This window comes from Corvus moneduloides, chromosome 8, assembly GCF_009650955.1.
Source record: "Corvus moneduloides isolate bCorMon1 chromosome 8, bCorMon1.pri, whole genome shotgun sequence".
NCBI classification, from domain to species: Eukaryota; Metazoa; Chordata; class Aves; order Passeriformes; family Corvidae; genus Corvus; species Corvus moneduloides.
Window position 1 is genome coordinate 30,108,549 of NC_045483.1, and position 25,420 is coordinate 30,133,968.

A 25,420-nucleotide genomic window follows, 5' to 3' on the forward strand; every position below is an offset into this window, starting at 1 on the left:
GTGGGGATGTGCCAATCTCAGCTATGGACTTTCCCCCTCACTGAGCCTTCAGGTTTAACAGTGGCAATTGCCGAGTGTATCTCACAGTCCCGCCTCCAGAAGCTGAATGCCATTCACAAAACCTAGAGGCAAAGCATAATATTCCCCTGGCAGATGTCAAACAGTACCTCCCACAATATCCCACATACATCAGCTCCTCTACACTCTAAAGCCTATTACCAAGTAGGCTTCAACAGGCAGAACACCCAGAAACTGCTTAATCATTGACTGTGTAACTTTATTTTCTGACCTTCTCCACAGCCAAAATATTAGGCAAAGATCAAGGTAAGCCTTCCCTTGACAGTATTGTGTCAGTCAAGTGTTCTTGACCATTTAAGATGTCCTAAGTTCTTGTTAGCACACACTGAGCTCTCTCAAATACACGTTCATTATAACACAAACTGTTTCCTTAAAGCTACTGGACTGGGACAGGTAAAAAGAATATATGACTTCATGAGCTGTCAGAATCATCATGGGGAAGGTGAAGGTGGGTTAGCTGGTGCTAAGGAACACAAAACATATTCCAATATGATGACCTATCTTCATATTATTCAAATCTTTGACTTCTTTTTCCCTTCCTCAAGAAATTTTAACAAATTCTCACCCAAGTTAAAAGATGAAAACTCTACTCTGTTTGCACAAACACTTACCAGAGCACAGATCCACAAAGTTTCCAAAGCCCTGAGTCATTTTCAAAGAAGAAGAACATTTACCAGCACCTGAACAACATTCTTTCTAGTCTGGTCACTGAAGAAGAGAAAGTACTTCTATTACGAGCAGAGGCTCAAAACCTCTCAGATTAAACGAACTGGAAAAAGGCAAACAGAAGGCATAAAACATGTGATGTGCATTTCTGAAAACAACTCTGATGTAGAACACTAGACATCTGGGAAATAAACCTTGATAAAGAAGGGGAACAAGAACAAAGACAAATACTGCAAAGAAGGAAAAAGAAGAGCTAAGGGATTTGCATCTAGAAAGGAGTACAAGAGAGAAGCCTGAGGCTACTGCAAAACAGAGAGAAAGCAGGGTGGGGCTTGACTAAACCACAGCGAGGAAGAGAAGATAATTCAATTTAAGCAGAACGGAAAAAAAAAAAAATCCACCATGCCTTCCAAAGCTGGGTTTTATAGGACACAGACAGGGAAGAAGAGAACCCTAAGTATGTGATATTGGAGGATTTTCCAAAACTGAAGATAAATTGGGATCAAAGGGAGACGGGCAAGGCAAGTGGTCAGCACGAGACAAGAAACGGGCACTCAGGTAATGCTTCTTCCTTTAGGGATATCATCTTCTCTTACTGAACACACCACATCTTTCAAGATTCTACATATTAATCTCCCCATATATATCCTGCTGTGTCCTCCATTATGAAGCTATCTATTATATTGTCCCTTCAGTCATATTTAATTGACTTTGCCAAATTAATCATGAAAAGCATAATCTTCTTACATATTTTATATTCTGTTATACAGTCTTAAAGTCTCAATCATCGTTATCCATATATAAATAAAAGTTAAAAATTCTAAAGTGAGAACTTGAATCTTTTCCTTTGAGTTGGAGAGATCTGCTTTGTCCTGCCTTTCTACTAAATAACTAGTATGCATTTTGGTTTATTTTTGGTTTACTTCAAAAGCAAAAGTTTTCTTGTGAAAAGGACATGGCTACATCCTAGTGATTCTAGGTATGTAAATTTTGTGTGTGGTGGGTTTTTTTAAATGTTTCACTGATTCCTGTAAGTTTCTTATCACCAGACATTCTCTGGTTTTCTGATTACTACATTCAGCAGAGAAAAATTTCCACTGAACCAGAATATTTCATCACTCTTCCACATATTTCATCTGTGGCTCTTCTATCTGTAGCAGGTAGATTTAGTAAGTGCAACTATCTGAAGTTGTCTAAAATTAACTAAGATTTACTTGTTATACATACAAGACTTCCTTCTAGATTTGGAAGCAACAGTGTCATCCAAAAGGTGTCTTTGGGTGTCGTTTGGAAAGAGAAAAGTTTCCTGAAGGTAGCCAAGGGCAGTTTTTCATGTTTGGCAATCAGTCGCCATCACTTGCCAGACGTAGAATCTTCGCTCTCTATTCACAGGAAGCTTTCTCTACAGCACTACTCACAAAACCTCCCCAGGGAATGTTTGATGAACTGGTTGCAATATAGTTACTCTGCTTTTTAAAGATTCTTGTGGAAGACCAAGAAACAATATTGCTAATTACTTAACTGTTTGACTGGTCATGGCAAGCTGATGTTGCAACATGTCCAAATTCCCAGACGAGCTTCCTGCCTGCCACTTTGCTTGTGTGCCCGATTTTTGGTGTTCAGTGTCACTGTCTGACAATTCTTCCCAGAAGTGCCTGTGAGTCATAGTGCTTCTATAGGAGCAGCTCAAGCCACGTGAAGACAAGTGCTTGGCCACCTCAGCATTCGGGGCCACGAGCAGTGGCTTCCAACATCAGCTTTTCTCTCCTCCTACCCGGCAGAATCTCTATCCTTGATTTTCAGGCCCAGACACCATTTTCAGCTCGGAGGTACCCCTGTTCTACTGCTGTGCCAGGACTGTTAGCACTGCTCTTAGCCACTGCCTCAGCAGAAGGAAGCCATCACATTTTAACTGGCCTGGTTTTGCTTGCAATTTTGCTTTCTTTTCTTGCCCGCTGCTGAGGAAGACTTTGCAGCCCAGCACAGTCACGGATGCCCTACCACATCTTTGGCATTCAATTTCCTGTTTGCTTGTGTGTCACTGACTTGTCATTGCATCTGATGCTAATCTGAGGTTGACAAGTAATTTAATTTTGTTGTTTTGAACTGCTTTCATGTCACATATATGCTATCTCATCCTCATGAGTCACCACTGCCTGCCGCCTGAAAATAATGTACTTCTCAGTGTAATGATTTCTTCTGCTACAATTACTCTACTTTGCTACTCTGAGGGCTATCTTCAATTATGCTGTTTTTCTCTGCTGGACCCAGGTTCCAACTTTCATGCATTATTTGCCTGTATTTGTACTTTTACAAAGAAAGTAAGTCCTGCAGCAGCATTTTCATCCTCATCCTGCAGCATCTTGTGAAATTCCTGTCTGCCACATTTACTTTGTGCTTGCTGTCCCCATTGTCTTTGGCTACAGCTTAAGTACATCGCCCTCATCTGGAGCTTCTCAGGACCTTTAGCGTGATTTTTGTTTGCTTTCTCAGCCACATTCATGAATTTTTCATCCTTGTTACAACTTTCCATGAATTATCTTAACTTTGATGACGACATAATCGTGTAAAGCAGCCACCCCACCCTGAGTAAGGAGCACAGTGCTCTATTTTTCATTTGTGGATTACAACAGTTCAAAAGGTGCCTCTCATATATATTTACATAGGAGTGCATATTTTGTCCCAATTTTTCTGCTATGAGTCTATTTGAACATAATATCTTTCTAATATGAAGACATTTACAGAAAGCTTCCTGAATTTTGTAAAGCTTTTCCCAGCTTACTGCTTGTGAATTGCGCACTGACTTTAATCCGTCTCAACTAGCAAACTATTCTTATTCCTTCTGCTTCTCCCAATCCACCAGCAGTTCATGGTGCTTGTGGTTTGTACTTCTCACTTAGCTGTCTGGGTCTGACCTACGACATGCTGCCTGTATGAATTTTTATTTATAAGTTTTGCCAAATTACCCTTTTTTAATTTCACAGGCCTCTTTTGGGAGCCAAATCACTGCTAAAAAGAGCATTTGCTCTGCTGCAGCAGAAAGTTTGTTACAAGAAAAGGTTTTTCGCAATATTTCAAAGAATGTTTTGCCTTTCTTCTGCTGTTTGTTATGAAATCCCCCAAAGTGGCAGCAACTGCAAGAGTATTAGTACACAAGTATAAATTCAGATGTTTTCAAATCACAGCCAAAGCAACATTACCGTAAGTTTGAGCACTCACACCCTAATCCACACGATTCTAAGCAAACAATTCCCACTGCTGAACTAATTATTTGTAAAGGTTTAAAGACGGTAAATTGCAATTTTAGGGAGTTTGTCCACGTGGCAGCTCTCCTTGCTGTGGGTACGTGACCTGCGAGCGATGTGGCACCACGTGAGCATGCCCTGCTCCAAGCAGCCACAGCAACCCGGGGGACAGCCCAGAGGATCTGGCAGGACCCCTCAGCACCCACGGCAGGCAAGCTTTTGATTCACACTCACCATCCCTGGAGTACAACTCAGGCACTCATGGAGATAAACAGAAATGTGTTCTTAGCTCCGGGCACGAGCTCCGTACGAACCGTCCCAACCTTACAGAGATTTCGGGGGTTAGGAATTCCCGCCTCATCTCTGCACCCCTCAGAGTTCCTGAGGATGCTGAAAATGTGAATGAAAACAGAACCACATCAAGCAGGGAGGAGTATTAATCTAAAATGTACATTAAGTCTTCAAGGCATAAGCATTTGATAATGAAGACTATGGCACTGAACCAGCCCAAAACTTGAGCTATATCACTTTGTATCTATGTTTGTGGTGCCTTTTCAACTCCTGCTCCCTAAATTATATTAGCTTGTGACTCAGATACAAGGAGGTAACAGACACATTTTAACACAAAAGGAGATGGCCTAAACTTCATGTAGCAGTACTTGAGAAAATCCTGTACCATTTACCCTCTACAGACTAATGGAGACATAAATCGGGACCTATTTTAAAGAAGCAAATGTGCCACACTGATAAGCCCATTCACTGACTATAATCCTTATCACCCAAATACATATGGTGCGAGCTGAGACAAGACCACTCTCCTGCACTTGTGTATAATTTCATGTTGAAAAAAATAAAATCACATCACACGGTAGCCATGGTTACCCACAGAAGATAAGAGCAGCGTTTTTCATCCAACAATGTCAGAAATGTGCATAAATTCAGGATCTGCACTTGATGTTTTTTCAGGCCTCCCCATCTGCACATTTATTTTCTGCTGCCTGTGTATATCCTTTGACATACTAGGATTCTGGGTATTTCAAGAAACAGTTCTTTTTTGCTCTCCTTAATCTAAAAAGCAGTTTTCAGTTATCCCTAAAGCACAAATTAATTCAAATCTATTCTGGAAATCAGAATCTAAGGCTTACAGAAAACCTTTTAAAACAATTGCCATGCTGATAGTAAGTGTCAAATGTTAAATGGAGCCAGCTATTTACTGAACAGAATTCTACTGTCACCTTACCAACTGGTATAACAGTGCTTTCTGTTATCTTGACGTTATTTTAAAAAAAAACCAACAAAACAAACAAAAAAGCCACACCTAAAAAAACCCCCAACTCCACAAACAATGCTAAAAGAAGACATTAACTTATTTCTTCTACCAAAATCATGTTGTTCTGTTTCACGCTATTTAGTAAAGCTCTACGTTGTTTCATGGCTTAACTCTTCATAAAAGTAAAATACAAAAAAAAGAAAATAATAATTTGTGAGATATTAAAACCAGATTAGCCTACTGCAAATTTTACAAAAACAAAAAATGTGATTATCTAGTCCAAGCAGTGCTGCCTTAATTTTGGGTGCCATTTGCAGACCTGGGACACAGATCATATTCTTCTCATGCATTTGTTCTATAGGGCTCTTCCCTTTAAAACAAAATAATCTAATTCACCAAAAGCAGAAACATCCTGCAATTACCATTCTAAGGACACACAGATTAGAGAGTTTGTACCAAAGAAATGTTAAATAAGATTTTTTAAAAGGTTAAAAACCTCACCTGCCAGGGAGATCCACTACCAGCTCACCCCAACCAGCTCTCCAATTAAATTACTGAGATCACCACCTTCAAATTAAGCTCCCTGTGTTTCTAAGGATCTCTCATGAAAACAGGATTCTCAGGATTTAAAGAGAACAAAACAAAACAAACAATAAAACCAGGCAGCCCAGTACTCACCGGCCACCTGAAAGGTACTGGCAATCCTCCCTGTGGGCATGGACGTGCCAGGGTCACACACACACACCCATGGAGAGGGATACAAAACACAGGATAAACTACTCTGCCAATGCAGCAACAATCTCCTGATCCCACTTCAGGGTGGCCATGCGCTGGCACAGGTGAGTATGTTCTAGGATCCCTGGTGACAGTGAACATAATATATTTAGCAGCTGAACAATTTAAAAATGTTTGAAAGACTTGGTAATTTAAATGCTTCAAGGGGATCTTTATTAAATACACAGTATCCCATGCCTAGATCAGATAGCAGAGAACAAAAGCAAGCCCTTGCCTGAATGGAGAATTCTTAGGAGTGAAAAAGCAGATAGTTTCATACCTTCTCTAAACCTGACTGAATGATCATCAGTATTGGTGGGGTTTAGAAGGAAAGAAATCCCACACAAATAAAACAAAGCTGTTTCAGTGAGAGGCATGGACATAAACCAGCATCTGGTTTGGCCCAGGGTGGCAGGGTGCAATGAGGAGAGAAAGTCTACAGCCAGTATTATTTGCCAAAGAGAGACCCACAGGAGCAGCAAAATCATCAGTGAGGTGCCCCACACACGACTGGGAGCCCAGCACGCAAGGGTGCCTTGAAGGACATCCTACTGCCGTGCTTTGCAGAGGAGAAGGGTGTTACTCTCACTTCTGTAGGGCTGAAGATGCAAGCTGTGGATGTTCTGGAAGCCAGAGACTGAAATTCTGGCTTAGGTAAGATTTCATCTCAGAGTTTTACCTCCAGGAAAGGAATGACGGCTGTAGCACAGGGCTGCTCCCCTAGACATAGTGGTATTTTCACAAAATATTAATTTCTACATCCTTTCGTGCGGCCCTCTGTTTGTGAAAGATCCTGAATTCTTCCTACACTAACATTCAAGTATATATTGTTTTATTAGGCCTACTAAAGAAAAAGACGATTTTCTAAGAAGTCAAAAGAAAGAATCTTAAAAAAGAAAAATCTTCCGTATTTTAAACCTGCTGCAAAAAAAGCATGTGTTTTAAAGACACCTACTTCAGTTTTAAACTGGAGTCATCACTGCTGGAAGAGAAATCCATTGGACCTATAACAACTCCTGCACAACATTCATTCTCCATCTCACAGCTGTGAAAGTGAGCCTCATTCAGCCTGTGGCATTTGTTTTCACTGAGCAGATTTTGGTGAGAGACAAAACTTTGTAATATTTTTTTTTTAAATCAAGACATTCATAGTCTCAGCTTAAATTCAGATAGTGGCATCCATATCTATCAATATAAAAGATGCAGATAAAGATGGGATGGATAAGTATGAGTTAACATACCTGTTTCAAATGGCTATTCACACATTTTCTGCACAGAAGAAATCAGGACAGGAAACAATTTATGTAGTAATTGCTACATAGAATAGCTTGATGTTAAAGATGATGTCAGAATGTGGAACAAAGTGTTCAGAATAATTTCCCACACGCACCACCAATTGCCTTAGTCTCTCTCTAATGGAGAACATACTCCATTTTTGAAAATATCAACTTAAATGTCTGCAAAGATCTCCTGTCTATTTAAAGATGTCAGATATCTTTAATTTAATTTATATTGTGGTATTTTTTCCTCCCCAATAATAAGACTTTTAAAATACTGTCTGTATAAATTAACACTCTGGATACTTAGGAAAATTATTATTTGTATTGTGCTGATCTCTACAGCGCTCTGACAGGTCTGTACTGAAAATCATGTAGGAGACAGAAAAACAGCAGCTTATTGAGGTGTTGGTAGACCAGGACTCTTTAAGCTTAAGCTCCTCTCTGTAAGATGCCAGAGGGATAAAAAACCAAAACTATTTGTACTTCTTGAAAGCTGACTAATGGTATTTATTAATGTAACAACAGCATTATGCTACTGAACTCTAACAAAGGGTATCTAAAGTGAAACAAGGGTAGAACAAATGCTCTTTTTCCTTCAGGTATAGTTCTCTAAGGGATGAGTCAAATAATTAGCTGGTCTGCTTTCTGAGAGAACAAAAGGCTCTTTACTGACTCCTGATAGAAGCTGCTGCCCAAGTCTCAGTGGTGTGTACACACAACAAGGAGGGCTGGAACAGCTGCCAGGGGCTTTGACACGATACACTGCAGAGTAAAACTTCTAAAGCTGGAACAATATCTTAACATGATCCTCACCCAAAGTACATTGTGTGAGCTGAACAAGCAACTTCTGTAAGGCAGCAGTGTACAGCAACTGGAGAGCAGCAAAAATACCAGCAGAACTGTCTGCTCCACAGCCAAATCCTGACTGGAGGAGGAGAGAAAGAGAACTTCTGAAATCCCACTATAATAAGCATATTTCCTTTAGTTTTGTCCTGTAGAAAGTTTTAGTAAAATATCTCTTTAACTTGAGTAGTTTGAAGCTTCTGTCCCTGCTACAAAGCACATTAGCCAACATTACAGCCCTGAAAATATCTCTTCAGGAGCCTCTGGCAAAACACACTTAATAATAATCGTGTAACACTGGCCTTCAAAAACACAAATCACAGAAGATTCTTTACATCAGCATCTCCAAGACTGCAGTTTTCAGACATGTATTGAAAGCATCAGGTGCTTCAGCTGTGACTCATTGCTATACATCAGGGTTACTGCTTGTCAAACTTTATTTGTCAGAATCCGCAAATACAATAGCCACAGTACAATCAAAATGTTAAGCAGGAATGAGTCATGATAATGTCAGAGAGTGACCTCAGGTTTTTTTCTCTTCAATGGGTCATACATGTGGTGAGCCTGGTTTTTATCATGAAAAATTATTTCTGGATAATTTGTTTATTCAGAAATAACATCCTCATCCAGAATGACTGAATTGGGAATGGAACGCCTGAAGATTTAAGACACAGAGCAGTACTTGAAAGCCAAAAATAATGATTGGTCAAATATCTTAACAGCATAGTACTGTGTGCTGAGATCCTGCTCCCCCAGCAGGGTTGTGCTGGGTTGGCTCTTGGGTGTGGCCCGGAGGAACACCCGGGCACTCAGAAAAACAGAGCGAGCCGGTGTTGAAGAATTCCTCAGTGCAATGTCAGCATAACTATCCTCCTGCAGCTGGAAATCAAACACAAGACAAGGTCCTGACCATCTGTGATCCCACAGTACCTGCATGCCAGTTTCAGGAACGAAGACAAATTCCAGCTTAGGAAAATCCATCTTATTTTTTATACATATTCACTGAAGTTTCATTGAAGTATAATAACCTTCTTCCCTCCTTGCTCGAGGTTAACACATTCAGTGCCACACGGAGTGACAGCAGTTGTTACATTTTTGTGGTGAGTGAGGTCACTGCTATACATAGCTCCCAATCAGGGTGCACAGCACCCAGCCCAAGGATAACACAAGTACAAGGTGTTACAATAATTCCATTTCCAAAGGAGTCCCACCGAAAACCAGCAGGACAATGATTTAGCAATTTTCTTCTTGACTCTGTCACAGAAGAATCATTCTATAATTACATTATTCAGTTTTACAGATCTCTGCTGACACTTTTCTAGAACTTTTTCTGTTTAAATTGGATACCTACAAATAAAATGTTAGAAACCACCCTCTCTCTCAAAACCATGCACAAATAATCAACTATAGGACAGTTTGCAGAGAATTAAGGAGTTAGAAATACAACATAGCAATCATGTACAGAACTCACCACAATAAACTTACAGGGAGCAACTAGAAACATAGAAATCCACTTTTTTTTTTTTCTTCTAAGAACCACAGTGTTTTTCTACTGCATCAGAAGGCCTTAAATACCTCAGGGCTCAGAAATACACGGGGCTACAAGACAAAAGTTGAAAGGTTGCCAAAGGTTTTATAGATCAAGAGCAAGAACACCCCGAAGCCACTCAGACCAAGCCTCGCTGGCAAAGAACTGCAGTCACCCAGTTCCAGTTGGCATAAAGACATCAGAGTTCAGCATTTATAAATTGCCAGACTGAATTGACAGCAGTGGGAAATGTACAATGACAGCAAAAACTCTAAACCAGAGGTTTTTTTGCAAAACACAAACCAAATATACATACAGAAACATCTGCTTTAATGTAAAACTACAAATAAAGCACAGTTCCCTATTAAAATGCCCTGACTTACATGAAGAATATGATTCATCCCATCCCACAACTCCAGGACACTGTGGGGAAAAGGATAGGTTTTTAATGTATAGTCTAAAATGTCTGCATCTAATTGCCTGCATTAAAGTTATATCCAAACAATTGGTACTTTCAAAGGGAGGTAATCAGTGAAATGTTGTTTCACTACCTCGATTAAATAACCCAGAGAGGCCACATTCACATGCTCTAACAAGCATTGCTTTGTTGATTCTTTTTCAGTTTATTTGTCTGCAATAATTAAGGTGCTCTGTCTAAGCCACTCAGCCCGGGAATTACACGGAGTTATGTTCTATAGGCTAAATAAAGGACATTGGCTCTGATCTGCTGGCAAATTTTAAGAGTGGATCATCCTGACCCAATTAACTTGTCCTGTTAGACTGATTGTTTTTGCTGAGAGATGCAGACAAGAATAGCTTAAAGCCAGGCTGCAGGAAGCAACATGTGCTGGCATCCTTAGCAGTAAGGATTAAGAAGAAATGCAGAAAGCTTTGTGTATTTTATATGTCCCTTAAGGTCACGAAGGGAATGTCCCACTCAGCCACCTAAATGGTAGAAATTACAATAGGCAAAGCCCAGGCTGTATTTAGTTTTGCAGTTCCACAGCAAATGAGCTTGTCCATCTTCCTTCTGCCAATAGCAAGCGGGTGAGTCACACACAGCAGATTTGTGTTACAGTGATGGATGTGACAAAGGGAGGCGGCTACACAGCCCATTGTGTGCAGCACAACACCCTGAAGTTACAGCAGGAATATATCCATATATACTGGAGATACTTGAAATACATATGCATGGAACTCAGCAGTGACTGGCATGAAAGCAACCCTGGGGTCTTCTTACCCCGTGTGTGCATATTCGAGAGGGATCTGGTGTGTATTGCCAAAGTTTGGTTGACAAGGAGAGTTTTCTCCTGCAGATACCTTTCAGTCTAAACTGTGCGAGTGTGAGCAAGAGAAGAGTCATGACAAAGGCAGCTGAATGGGCTTAAAACGTAACTTCCTGCAATACCAAAGGGAAAAATAAAATCCTTGGACAGCTTCTCAACTGCTACAGAGTTATCTTTGATCCACTGCCGGCACCAGGCTCGCACTGATTTTAAGCTCAGACATCTGACCCTCCTGCTGCTGCTCTCAGGCCAAGCGCAGGGATCACTCCCGCGGGAGACGCTGCCGAGGGAAGCGCAGCGCCCAGCGCCCAGCTCAGCCCGCACAGGACAGCGGCCGGGGCCGGCGATGCTCGGCTGCACCCGCCAGAGCCGAAGGGAAGCTGCAGGGCAGCCCCAGGCTGCTGTGGCACCGCACGAACCAGAGGGCAGGCTTGTCCTGCCTCCACCTTGCGCTCGCCTCGAGCCTGACGGCAGCGGCGGCCTCAGAGCCAGGGATTTAATAAACCTCGCTGCCGGCAGCGCCCTGGGGGATCCTGGGCGAGGAGAGCTCGCTCCTTCTCCAGATGGACGGGGCACCTGTGCCCAGGGGCGGCAGCGGAGTCTCTGAGGAGAGGCAAGGGCTGCCTCAGGTGGGGATGGATATTCCCGGCGATCCCAGCAGGTTCTGCAGCATCCCAACCCCGGGAGCCCCTGAGCACAGGGGAGGTGCCTCAGGGGAGCAGAGGCAGAGGAGAGGAAAAGCCAGCAGGAGCAGGGAGAGGCAGAGGAGCTGGGAACAAAGGAGGGAGGCCAAGGTGGCGAGAAAGGGGCACTGCCCACCCATCCCTGCCACTTCAGGTACTGTTGGGAGAGCCATTGCAGGGAGAACAAATTCTGCCTCTATCCATTTTGAATCCATGCTTTTTCAAAGGCAAGCAGCATATGCCATTTGTAGCTTAGATTTTTCAAATAATTTCTGAGCACAAATGGAGCACAATGGCATCTCTGAGGGAGGAACTCTGCTTTCTGAAATAGAAGTCTGTTTTTAAGAGTGAGAAAAGCTCTTTGTGAATTCATACTCACAGAGGAGACCTGAAGCTCTAGAGAACTAAAATGATAAAAGCCAAATCCTGCCAATAAACATACCTTCTTCAACATGATAAAAACAGGGAAGGAATAAGATGAATATTTAAAGCAAAAGCATATATTTGAGTAAGATAATAACTCTGAGGTGGTGAACATTTAAATTTCCCTTGTTCTTTTTTCCCTGAAGAGCAACCTTTCCAACACACACGCCACACAACTTTTATTTCCAGAGTAATAAAGCACTGAAGACAGTCAAAAGCCTTTGGGAAATTTCCATTAATGATACACCTTGTTAACGTCTCAATTCAGATCATACACACCTGGCAAAATTGTAGCAGTGAAGGTATTTCTTTGACAAAATAGTTTACCAAACCATGTAGTGAACTCTGTCACTTGAAACTTCTAATGAAAGTTAAGACTTTATAACAATGCTGTTGCCGTTTAACCAGCCTTATGATACAGCTGTTATGTTCTATTCTGTAGAGAAATCAAGACAGGTTGAATACAACAATCTCTGACTGGTTTTCTTAATCTTATGTAAAAATGCCACACCTATTTTCCAACATGGGAAGCTGAGCTACAGATTTTACAATGATAATAGATGTCCTTTTACTGTCGCTTTCCTTCTCACTTTTCTGCTGTGAACCGCTGCCCTCTTGGTTTTTAATCTTAGACATCTTTCCGTGTCAGGTTTAAAGGTTCAGTGGCCTTCCCTCCACCCCAGGAAAGCTGTGTAATTTATGATGAAAAGCACAAATCAACTTCTCAACACCCTGGAAAGCCCAGCAGTATTCTTTTGGGAGGATTTAAGCCTCAGCATTCATAAACATTGATCCCTTCAGTAAAGATTCATTGCACCTTTTTGGCAAAAGGGCTGTTTTCACATTCACTGCATTTACACCTTTTTGCAAATGAACCTTTTACAGTATTTATAACTCATTCCCAAAGCTGAGGGAATATCAGAAAACACAATGTTCCTTCTAGCTTTGCATAAACCTTGTGTCCTGTATGAGAGCCCTCCAAACCTCACTGTACATCTTGCCCATTACAACCTTAGTAGTAGCACTGACACTGTTACATCAGTCTGAACACCCTATGGCTTCTTCCTCTGGAGTTTTCCCCCGTGTCTGACCAGGAGATTAATTTTAGTAGCCCAAAAGCAGAGCCACCAACAAGCATGTTTCCAGCATCTTCTTGCAAAGGATTTCCTCTTGGTAGAAGGTCAGTAAAGGGAGTTATGCCTCTTCCATGGCTATTGATTCCCATGTTTTGCTGCTCTTTCTAATAAGAATTAAGAATTATTGCTGTCATGAAAACAGTGCCTTAAAGGAACAATTCCAAGAACTTACATTTTTCTAGCTAAGCTAGAGAACACTACTGGAATAACAATAACACATACAAACCACTGTAATACTAAAAATAAAACATCTGTAAGGATATGCCTCCTCCACCTAATTGCAAACAAGATTAGACAGTGTATAATCAATATAAAATTGTGTTAGCCACAGAGGCTATTTTCTACCAGTATTACCTAAATGCAAATGCACATTTCATTTTAAAATCATTGTATTTTTATGTCACCACCATGGAAAATGCTATGCCATCATTATAAAATTAAATTATTCTCACAGTCAGAAGCGATGGAAGACAAAACCAGTTGCAGCCTGTAGTCGTGCTAATTAAAAACCAATCCATTGCCAGTGTCTTACACCAAGCTAAATCACAAAGTTAAGACAGTGTGATATGGTAGCAAGACAAGAACTGCATTAATTAAAAAGTTAAAGGTGAGGCAAAATTCCACAAAAACAGGGTGAGAGTCATAACTGTATCCAGTACTGGAGCTGAATGCTCTTCACACATTCAACATGAATTAACAGGGTTTTCTAAAGCTCTGCGAGGGCATCCCTGCAGTGCCACAGGGGTGGTTCTCCTCCTCTGAGGGGATCCACCAGGGCACCTCCTGAGTGCACACCTTGGGACAGAGCTGTAGCCCAGAACAGTGAGCATGACAGAGCACAAGCAGATAAAGTGCTGCCTCTCCTGCTAAAAGCAAAGACTGAGTGTTAATTCTCCTGCCCTGAAATGCATTTTCAGTCCCATTTGTCCTTACAGCAAGGAAGCCATTAACACTGTGCCTCAGGAATGAGGGGTAAAACTTAAGACAGAGTCTCAGTGGCAAAGATCAGATTAATGTGTCTTCCAAGCCTTGCCCTGAACTTCACCCCAATCCCCAACCCACACAGTGCAGTGCTCACCTTATCCACTCCCCAATCTCACAGGGCTAAAGGGTAAGGCTGGAAGGGTTTTGCCACTTTGGTGGATAAAGGTAGTCCTATCTCTAGAAAAAAACCCCATGTACTTTTTTTTTTAGATCTACTTTTCTATTTTTGTAATTACCACCCAAATAAGCAGAATACACACACACAAGTTGCTGAGAATATACAAGTCATATAATCATTATGTTAAGTTTACAGCTGAGATTTTCCCACCTCAACAACTTTAGCAAACACCCACATGATTCCCAAACAAGGATTTGCCAGTATTTTTATTGAAGGCTAGAAGTTTACTGGAAAACATCCTGAATTGGCTACCTCCTGCTTTTACCCTACAGAAAACAAGAGGATAGAGTGCCCATTTTTAGTATGGGCATCCCTCTAATGAAACATCAAGGACATAAACTGATAGATATGATGTGATCATAAATAATAGTGATTTTCTATAAGGAAATACCATTAATATAGTGGAAAAGAATCATGAAGTAACTAACTGCAGAGGCACTTTCAAAAATAAGCTTAGAGTGAAATTCAGCTAAATGGAACACTTGCAAATTACTGAACCAGCCATTTACACCTAGAGAGAGCTGGGTGTTACTTTTCTAGAATGAAATTTAACTACTGATTTATTCATTTATCCTTGAAAGATCAGCATCTGCGGGGTCTGCGTCTCAGTCTGCAAATTTTGTTCTGAAGCTCCAAATTGAAAATAGCAGAAAAGAAAAATAATGAGTCACACAGAATCTCAACCTAGCCTTAAAGGACATGCATGGCCACACAGCCGCAGGAATTCACAAGCGACACCACCAAAAATCTCAGCTAGGAAACAGGTGACCTCAGTGAAGCTTCCACTCCTGAGGCAGACAGTGCTGACATTCAGCAACAATCAAAATAACGTTCACCATCAAAAGAATCTTTCCATTTTCACTGGAAATCACTAACAGAACACGTGATATAAACGGCCAAATTCATTTGTTGGTTTCGTGGTTTCTTTTTTTCAGGGGTGGGGGAACCAACCAACCAGAAATCCCAACCACCAATCAAGATAATACAAGCCCAGTTTTTACACCTTTATCGATGACAACTTCTCAGGGTTCTATTCTACCAACAGCTGTAGAGTCTGTGTATTCGTACATGTTATCAGATAAGCATCCTTAAAAACCTGACTTCTGAATAAATCTGTCAGTCAGTTCCAATGTACAGTTAACGGATATCCTGTACACAGTTATCAGTCATTCACAAATAGGACTTTGCATACATAAGGACAGAAAATGGACAGAGATAAGGAGCAGGCAGAGCCTCAAAAATAAGTGCTCATTTACAATTCTTAATGCAAACAGTAGCTCCTACTAAACGCACGTTACTTAGTAAAAACTAATGCTAAGCTAATAAATGAATACTTTTTACAAGCACAAGCCAAAGAGAATGAAAACAGCCTCATTTCAAATCTAAATAATCTGCTTGATTCTATATCTAATACTAAAGAGATGTGTTTCAAGCACGCTTACATATATAATCATAAAGCAAAGCTGTGTGCCAAGTTGCCGTGACCAGAGCAGATTATCAGAAAACTTATTCCCAGAATTGTGAACACTGTTCTAGAGGCAACCAATGAATACTTCCAGAAAATACACAATATATTTATCAGTTTTGGTTCCAGTGATCTGCCACTTTGCCATGTCCTAGTAAGAAAAGCAGGGAGCAGTTCAGACTGGTGACAATCTCTAATTTCTGAATTTCTAATGTGACAGCTGGACAGGTGAGCCAGGGATGCTCACCAGTGTAAATTACTGAAGTACAAATACTGAGGTACAAACCCCTGCAAGCTGTGAACCAGCCACAGCAGCTTGGCCAAACAGACACCGATGGTGCTCAAGGAACAAAGGTGCTCTGTCAGACAGGACCTCACCACAGCTTCCACCATCTCCTGCACTTGGTTCTCTCCCTTTTTTCAGTACTACCTCAGTCATGTTCCTGTTGATCAAGCCAGCTAGTTTTCTTCCCACACACACGCCCTCAAATTGTTTTACTCCATCAAGTGTTTCCAGCTGGATGTCACACTTGACAGCCTCACAGCCCATGTTTCATTACAAACCCTTCCCTTGCCACGATATACACATCCAAGGACAACTACACAACTTCCTGACATATATAGGAGAGGGCAGGAGAGCAATTGCCCCTGGCTATGTTTGGGACCTCTTGTTTCTTTCATTCACCCTCAAAATATTAAGTAAGTGAGAACAATCCAAGCTCCAGGAAGCGAAAATCAAGGTAGCTTTACAAAAGTGAAAAAATTAACTTTTACAATCAATCTCTAAACCTTAACTGTTCTCATAATCCCGTCACAGACATGACTTGCGCATGTACTAAAAACAAAGCCCTAAACATTTTATAGCATTTTGTGAATCATGCAAGTTTTAAACAAGGAGAGATTATAATAGCAAATACCAAAGCCTTCCACATAATGTAAACCATCTATTCAACAGATGCAGATGGTATGATTAAATATTCCAAAACTATAAATATTATTTCACTTATATCCCAGGGGATGGGTTAAAACCCACATTTGTACAGAAAAGACTATATTATGCAAATATATTCACACATATATACATATGTGTATTGACAACAGAAAAAACATGCTGTAAAACAAAAGGCTTATGAACAAATGATTACTCCATAAGAACTGCAGTAAGGCATTCAGGGACAATGAACCCAGGTACTTAGTTCCTCTACTTTTTTCCTTACAAATCTATTTTATATTGTATTTGATACTCTAGTATTTTATCTCCCATAATGACTCTGGAAAATGGTTATGTAAGTAGTTTTAACTAATGTTGTAAACAAGTTTTCAACTATTTTACCATATGTTAAAGATGACAGAAGATGTTAAAACAAGTGATGAAATTCATTCACAAAGAATTCATAGGGTTTTATGCTCGAAGGGTAGAAATCGCTTTGGCTGTCTCCCAGAATGAACTGTTTAATCAGAAAACAGTTGCACTGAATTAACTAGCAGTTCCATGCAGCACATCTCACTGACTCTTCCCACCATCAAAATGCTCATTCAAGAGATAAACCTCTTCTCAGTTAATTGGTAGAAGTAAGGGTTTGTGCAGTTGTGACTGCTGAGGCTACACAATATTGTGACAGACACTGATGTATCAACATTGCAGGAGTTCCTTTTAACCTCCTGAAGATCCCAGGAAAACTCCCCATTTGCCACTGCCACTAGACTGTGGAGGAAGCATCCCAGTAGTGGGCAGACTGGCCTCTGCAAGTGTGAAAGGCAAAGAGGAGCCAGGAATTTTTATTCCTGGAGAAGGAGGGGGAGTAATTTGTCCCTTGGAAAGCATAAACTCCTTAGAATTCCTCTGAGCAAAACAGGGACCTTTAAAGGGGACATCAGCACTCACTCAATATTACTGCTTCTAGAGATACTTAATGTAAAACATGGCATTTAAAAAACCATCCTGGTAACAGCCCTCCTTTGTAAGGATTTAAGTAGACCTGCTCAAAGGCATTCGCATGCCAGGCTATGAATAGGTGCTGCTGTAGATGGCAAAATACATGACTGCCTTCTCTGGAAATGCAGCAAAATACTGAGCTCGCTTGGAACTCCCATCTGCCTTAACACTGAGATGAACAGCTCATTCTTTTATTTTTCCTTTAAATTCCAGTTCACATTGGTACATTTCCATGCCACCAAAAATCTCCCTGGAATTTTGCATCTCTTGGAGCACAATTAAAGTATACCTGTAAAACCTGACTAATTTCCAATTTATAAAAAGTAATGTAATTATCTTGTTCAAATTAAATTTAATTACAAAGCCTCTGAGTAGTCTAAGAATATTTTTTGATACATGCTCAGCTGAAAACTCCCATCACTTTCAGCAGGGAACACAACGTCCATTTCTGGCTGCGTCGCTCCCCTTCCAGTTTGATCATCTCTGGTTAATTACACCGCCCTGGCACATCTCCTCGAATGGTATCTGGTTTCCAAGCTGAAACATCCAAACCCAAAGGAAAATGCTAACGACCTATCAGAGAGAGCGCGTCCAAACCCCCTGCAATCCAGGAAAAAAACAAATCCGCAGAAAACTGGTATCCACCAATCCAACAAAACATCTCCCATATTTTTCCTCCTTCAAGCAATGCCACAGACAGCTGGTTTCCAAGAGCACAAGAGGCTGCTGCTACATGTCAGCGGCAAATTAATCAAAATGCTATCATGATGTAGGTGAAGATGGAAAACATCCCACTTACCATCTCTCAGAATATACACTCCGACAGCATCCACAGTACCTGCATGTCAGTATTCTCCTATTGCCTTTATTGTTTTCACTCCATAAATTGGCATCAGAAATAAGAGCCAAAGAAAGTGATAATAATGTAGATAGGGATGCTGAATGCCACATTCACTTACCTGCAAAAGGAAAAGGACAGGGTTTGAGCTCACTAATCACACTAGTTAGCTAATCTTATTAGATGGCTGCTAATTATCTCTGACACAAAGAAGGATTATACAAGGCAGGCAGAGAAATGGGGCTTTTTAATAGATATAGAAATTTTTTAATAGACATTGGTTATATTGGGGAAAGAAACAAATAATGTATTTATCCAAAGACCATAAACATTTCCCTTTCTGTTTGCTGAAGAGCAGATGTGACAATGAAACAGGTGGTGGAAATATAAACCCTCCTAAAAACCCCAGGGTGTTTTCTCAGGAAGTGTCTAATGATTGTCACTGGATCTGTTGCAGTGCTTGCTTTATAGGCTAATGTGGTACAGGGAGCTGCTGGGGTTTTGCCAGTGATCTCCTTGGCAACTGGCTGCTCAAAGGAGCCACAAATAGAAGCAGTAAACCCCACTCCCGATCTCAGTCTCAAAGCCGTTTGCACCTCCAACGTTCACCGAGCAAGAAAATCTACATCCTACAAAGGCAGGGTGAGCAGAAGAGCATGCATTCCCTCTCTTAACATACTACAGCCACAGATGTGGGAACAGCAACCAGATTCATGCACCAGTTATGACAAAATAACTGAATAAATTATTTTATAAAGGTTTCCAAGATGACCCATTTTACAAGGAAAATCTTAATTAACAGCGGTGCAGTGTTCACACAGATTTCTCAGTAATAGGAACATTCTCATTTGGGCTCCTCAAGCATCAGAATAAACCAGAATTTATTCTCATCTATTTTAAAGATTTATTATAGCAACTTGATATGATTATTTATTTCTGTTTAGCCTACAATACAAGCATAAATTTATTAAATGTAGGTCACCCGTGTATTTTATATAGTAAGACAATAAATAGCAAACAAAAACCTAGAAAGAGTAATTGGCTGTCAGCTGTTCTGAATAACCACTTCATATATTATTTAACTACATCTCTCCAAGAATAGCAATTAATCATTCATGCTTGCTCATTAAATATAAGTTTTAATTTCTTCTGCATTTTTCTTTGTAACTCATTGGTAAAAAAAAAAAAAAGGTATTTCCTTTAATTAAAAAGCATTAATATTTAAAAAAAAAATTATTATAGTTTATCTATATAGCAGGCTTATTTATAGAGGAAACTAAGGAATATAGGAAATTAAGATATAATTCATAATATTTTATCTGCAAAAGTAACAATTTTCTAGGAAAGACTGTGGAAAGAATTAAAATTAACCCTGACAAATAAAGTGAATCCTAATTTTAAAACATATTTTAATATAAAATGTGAATGTTTCCAGAAAAAGGTATTTTCTGAGTGATTCAAACACAAAATGTTGGTGTTAGATAACACCAGGCACAGATGCCCCAACGAAGTAAGCATGACCAAAATATAAGAAGTTGCCTGCCACTAACCACTATCAATGCTATAATCAAGGTAAAAATTAATTTTAAAGCCTCCTGCAATCTCTTAACTGAAAAAATACCAAAGAAATGCATAAGTAAACACATGAGTCATGCAGACACCTTTATAAACAGACACAAAGTACATACTTTGTTCAAGATAGATTGGGCCAAATGATCCTTGAAGACCCCTTCCAACTTGATATTCTTCAAATCTATGTAATACATGTCACAACTGTACACAGTTTAACAGTTTTTGCTTGAATAAACACAATTTTAAAATTCAACTTTAAAACTCGAAGCAGCTTTACAAGTCTATAAAGGTTTCACCATATAAAAAATGTCTTACATTTTGTTTAAGCTTAGTACAGAGTTTTACCAGAACTTGGAACATATTTATCTTTTTAATCAGAGTTACAAAGATGAGTGGTTTAAAAGGGACTCATTATATGCCATTCACATGGTGATGATAGAAATGAAGGTGTACATGAGCTGGCCCGAGTATCAGACACAGCCCAGGGACATCACTCAAACCCAAGCTCAGTCCAATCTACTTTTGAGCAGCGTTGCTTCTGAGATAACTTGCAGAGATCTTTCTGATATGTCTGCACAATGCTGTACTGTGTCACACAGACAGCCCAAGCGATCCATCAGATCATCTCGTTCAACCTCTACCAACACAGGCTGTGCAGCCGGCAGACAGGCAGCATATTCGGAATTAAACTGCCTCATAACGCTCAGCTGCCAAGCTGGGACCCAGCCTGAGAAGACACACTCTGTCTTTTGACTGCTCCTCAGATGGAAGCGTTGAGCATTTGGAGGCTCTTCGTTGTGGGAGCAAATGAGTTATGTTCATTAGTGAACAAGAGGCAACTCAGCTGATGAGGCAACCAACGTCTCATGAGGTGATTTCCTCCCTTCGCATGAAAACTACCCTACCTTCTGTCTGTAGTCAATCTCTGTTTAACATCTCATCTGAAAGGTCCCACAGCTGCTGATCACATGAAGGATCTGGGCAGGTTGAAAGGAATGGGTGCAGCCACTGCCCATTGACTTTGAAGAGATCATACAAAGGTCTCAGCTGGACGAAAGCAATGACTAATGGATTTAAAAGCTTGGCCTCGGGTGCACAAGGTGGTTGATAGCAATTTTGCAGGTATTTCTGTAGAAGAGTAACAGCCTCGATGCAAGTCCTTACAATCAACAGCAATAGCTAAGAAAAGGACAAGGTATACATATATTCCCCCTATGCCCTTTTGAGGGGGCAGTGACAGCAAGGAAGGCTGAAGCACAAAAAACCAAAAAAATCTTTACAATGTGTTACTAGGCTGGAGAGAAGGGCACCTACCCAAAGAAACTACAGCCCAACATTTCTCCAATGTTTAAGACTAAGTGCCTGTGACAAGCCCACAAAGAGTTAGGAATGGGAAGTTGTTCTTTGCTATCAAATTTCTGCTGAGGAAACCAGAAGCATTATTTAAGTAAAAGAACTCCACAAACCAAACATGCAGAGAAATAGACCATTGTCAAAAGATGTTCTAAATGACAGAAGAAAACGTACTCATTAATTCAAGGAGAAATTTATGAACAGACCTTACATTTCTCATTAAAGCGACTAGTAATGAAGTCATTTACAACTGTTGCAATTTCAGGGCTTCACTGTTAGTAGGGAATTATAAAAACCAAGGGCTCAGGTTATTCCTTCAGCTGCAAACAAGTTACCACAGGATAAATGAGCACACTTCCCACAAGAGACAAACCAGGAATTTTCAATTGCTTTTCAATGCCCAGTCTTCCATAGCAAGAAGACAGTGAAAAATTACATCAAGTTTGTCAGATGCTTCCACCTGCCTGAATGTGCTCTGTAAAGGAGATGAGAGAACCACCAGAAGAGCTGGCCCCTGTTCTGAACCACAGCCAGGCAAGATTAAGAGGAAAAGAAGGAAAACCTAATCAGCTAAAAATTATGCAGGAAACCTATGCTAAAATATCTAAAGGTGTGAAAAACAGAATAAAAGATATTGCATCATCTGAAAAGACAGAGAATGGGATGGAAGCAGCATATGAGCTGGTAAAAAGTCTTAGAAATCAGGACACAGAATATTAAGTGCATATGGAAAGACAGAGATTAGAAGAGCAGCATGACAAAAACACATGCCAAACACACACAAGTCTCAAGGAAATAGGGTAGTCAGAGCTGACAGAAGAGGGATGAGCTTAGAGCAAACCTGGCCAAGAGAAAACCATGGCATAAGCCAACTTTACATCAGTGGAAGTGAACAGATAGTGACAGATTTTAGAACTCTGCAGTATGAAAAGCCAAGCCAAGAGACGATGGGAGAAGGAATGCAAAAGGAAGACTTCCCAGAGCACACTCAAGGTTAGCAGAGGATCAGTGTGAAATAGGAAGAGATTATGTTTTTTCTCCTCCACTTAAGACTGACCCACTATTTTATAGTGAGGTGATATTAAGAAGGCAAGAAAAGCTACACCTGCATAGGGAAAGCACAGTTGTTTAAGGAGTAGAAAGAAGAAAAGCAGTAGCTGGAATACAGGTAAGAAAAGAAAAAAGCACCGGAATAGGAGGAAATTTAGGAGGACAAGTATGAACACAAACCAAATACAGGATTTGAAACAATAGTAAACAATTTCTATAGATTAGGGTAGGGTATGAGGTAGGAAGGATGTAGGTGAGGAAAATTCTGAATAGAATATAAAGGCAGCATGACAAAGTCTGGTCAAGTGACAAAGTGTCATATCAATGTTCAGTGAAGGACCAGAACAACTTCCATTTAGGGGTTGTATCCAAATGTCAAAATTATGCCAATGGCATGGTATCCCCTCTAAAATTGTGCCAGATTCTGAAAATTGGGACTTTGGGCAAAATAAACCGATGCTGGCATAGACAGATGTGATATTCTCTGGAACAAAAAAACCCAAACATCCAATACAGCAAATTAAAACCAGATACACTTTAGGAGAACACACCATCAGTCCCCAGTCCATACATGAGCAGTCAAACTATGCATCAGTTCTACTCAGCTCTAACATGACAACCCTGTTGTCCAAGTTCTGTTTTCCAGGTGATACTGTTACTTTCTTCTTCTTAAAAAAAATAAATAAAATTCTCTTGCATACAATAAAGAGGAAACTGAAAGGAATCATTGCACTAAACACAGTAAGAATCTCATCACATATATCTCATCACAATAATTCCACACCTTGTGTCTAAACCAGTCCGGAAAAGACTATGAGCTTCTCTGGTGTGCAGAGAAGGCGCCAGCAGGGGTTGGCATCAGCACTTTAGCTGAGGCTCCAGACACCTCACATCCCCTAGTCCTCATCTCACCAACAACCAGGGAATTCATGTCCCTGTGCACCAGCTTCTGCTGCCCCACAGCAGCCTGGGGGTTCCTCCAGCAGGGCAAGCTGTAAGAATGCCTTGAAACATTGAATCACATATAAAATTTGTCACAGGCTTTAATAAAAATGAACAAAACTGTTGATTCATTAAATAGATTTGGGATCTGATCTCTACCAAATAATTTAGGTTTCCTTCTGTTCACTCCTTCTGATTTTATGACACCAACACACAGTAAGATTCCAGTTTTTACTGTCTGCAGTCAGTGAAGAAACAAAGCTGGGAAGGTTTTGTCTACAGAGAAGTGAATACTAATACTGTGAAGTGTCCCTTTGCTCCATTTATATTTCAAACCTTATAAAAGGATCTATTGCACCTTTCAGGCATCATTTTCCATGCCCTGAAATTCACTATTAACAAAGACTGTTGTGAAATAAGGGATGTCTAGAAGACTTCAAGACACAAAAACCCCCAAACCTTTAATATTTTAAATGGCCCATGACATTTTTTTTTGAAAAAACTTCTGTCAGTACAGGAAGACTTGCATTTGCTTGAAAAGAAAAATTCATTCTTCTTTTAGGAGCAGGGTTATCTATATATCATGAGCACTGTTCACCTCATCAAAGTAACCTGGAGGTCACATAAGTCACTCCTGACCACAACTGCTGGAAGCAAAAAATAAAAACTCTAAACCACTGTGTAGCAATCAGATAAAAGCAACTAAACTGAAAATGACTGAGGCAGCTGTTCTAATAAAAAATTCCATCCACAGTTAACTGGTCTCATGCTGTTTAATAAGATAAGCTGCAGTTAAAACATATATCCACCGTATACGTTCCTTTTTAATCACACGTGACCATATTCACACAGAGCCAAGGAAAAACTCAAAGGCTCCACTAACAAAACCTGAGATGGTATTTTATCCTCCTAGAAGAGGGACAGGTAGCTCATGAGTGCTGTAATCATGGTAAAGGCAAAAAGCCTCAAAAAAACCCAACAAAAAACCCCTAACAACAACAAAACAAAGAACCCAAAAACAACAGAACCAGAGAAAACCCTGAATAATTCCTGAAAGCAGAAACTCACTCCATATATATAACTCCATTGGCAGGGAAAAAAAAAAAAAGTCAGCAGCTGCTTTTCTAGAGGAAAATGGTAAAATGAATGCACTCATTCCAATTCACAGTAAGCAACAAGGGCAGGAAAGTGCCTGTCCTTACTCTTTGGCTAAAATGAAATGAAAACCCTGTGAAGGCACACCACAGTAACAGATGTACGAACAAAAACAATGTAGTGCTTATCTCCTGGAGTTTTATTTTTTCACCAACTGCAAATGGCTCCAACTTTGGTTTATGCAAGGTTTTGACAAGCTGAAACTATGAGAAATTGGGAAAGAAGACAATTTATTTCACAGTGAAATCCCTGACACAGCGAGCATTAATTTGCATTTCAGCAGAAATTCATCATCTGACCATATCACAGATATCCCCCCACGCACAGTCTCTCTCTTCTCTTTGCTCTTGGCTGGGTATCTTTAGGTCAGAGCTCTGGGGGAAAAAAAATTTATAAACTGAGGCAGTTGCAAGGGTTGTATTAATCAGAAAGAGTGAAGAGAAAGCTGTGGCTGGAATCAGATTTTCCACATGTTCCCTGAATATATGGCCTGAATCCCTGAGCAAACCTGCTGTCTTTTCACTATGCAACTCTTAAGGACAGTTTGAAAAAGCAAAGACTGAAAACACGGTGCAAGGATTATCAAGGGCTCTCCAAAAATCACAGGCATGTGCTGCACATACTGCCAGCAACACTTACCTGAGAAGGCTGATAGAAAACACAGCTCAAAATTTGATTAAAAGAATAAATTTTGCATATTTGTCCAAGTTTTCCCTCCTATGCTTTCTCTTACTT

The 25,420-nt window shown here is 40.2% G+C and overlaps 1 protein-coding gene across 1 annotated transcript in view; it reads right to left on the reverse strand.

The window, feature by feature from the left end:
- The window catches only part of ANK3 (ankyrin 3), a 255,966-nt gene extending 237,250 nt beyond the window's left edge, over nucleotides 1-18,716 (reverse strand). The window contains exon 1 of the mRNA XM_032115997.1: nucleotides 18,575-18,716. Coding sequence (XP_031971888.1) covers nucleotides 18,575-18,577 — 3 coding nt within the window. The 5' untranslated portion in view covers nucleotides 18,578-18,716. The remainder of the gene's footprint in view (nucleotides 1-18,574) is intronic.
- Nucleotides 18,717-25,420: the final 6,704 nt, after the last annotated feature.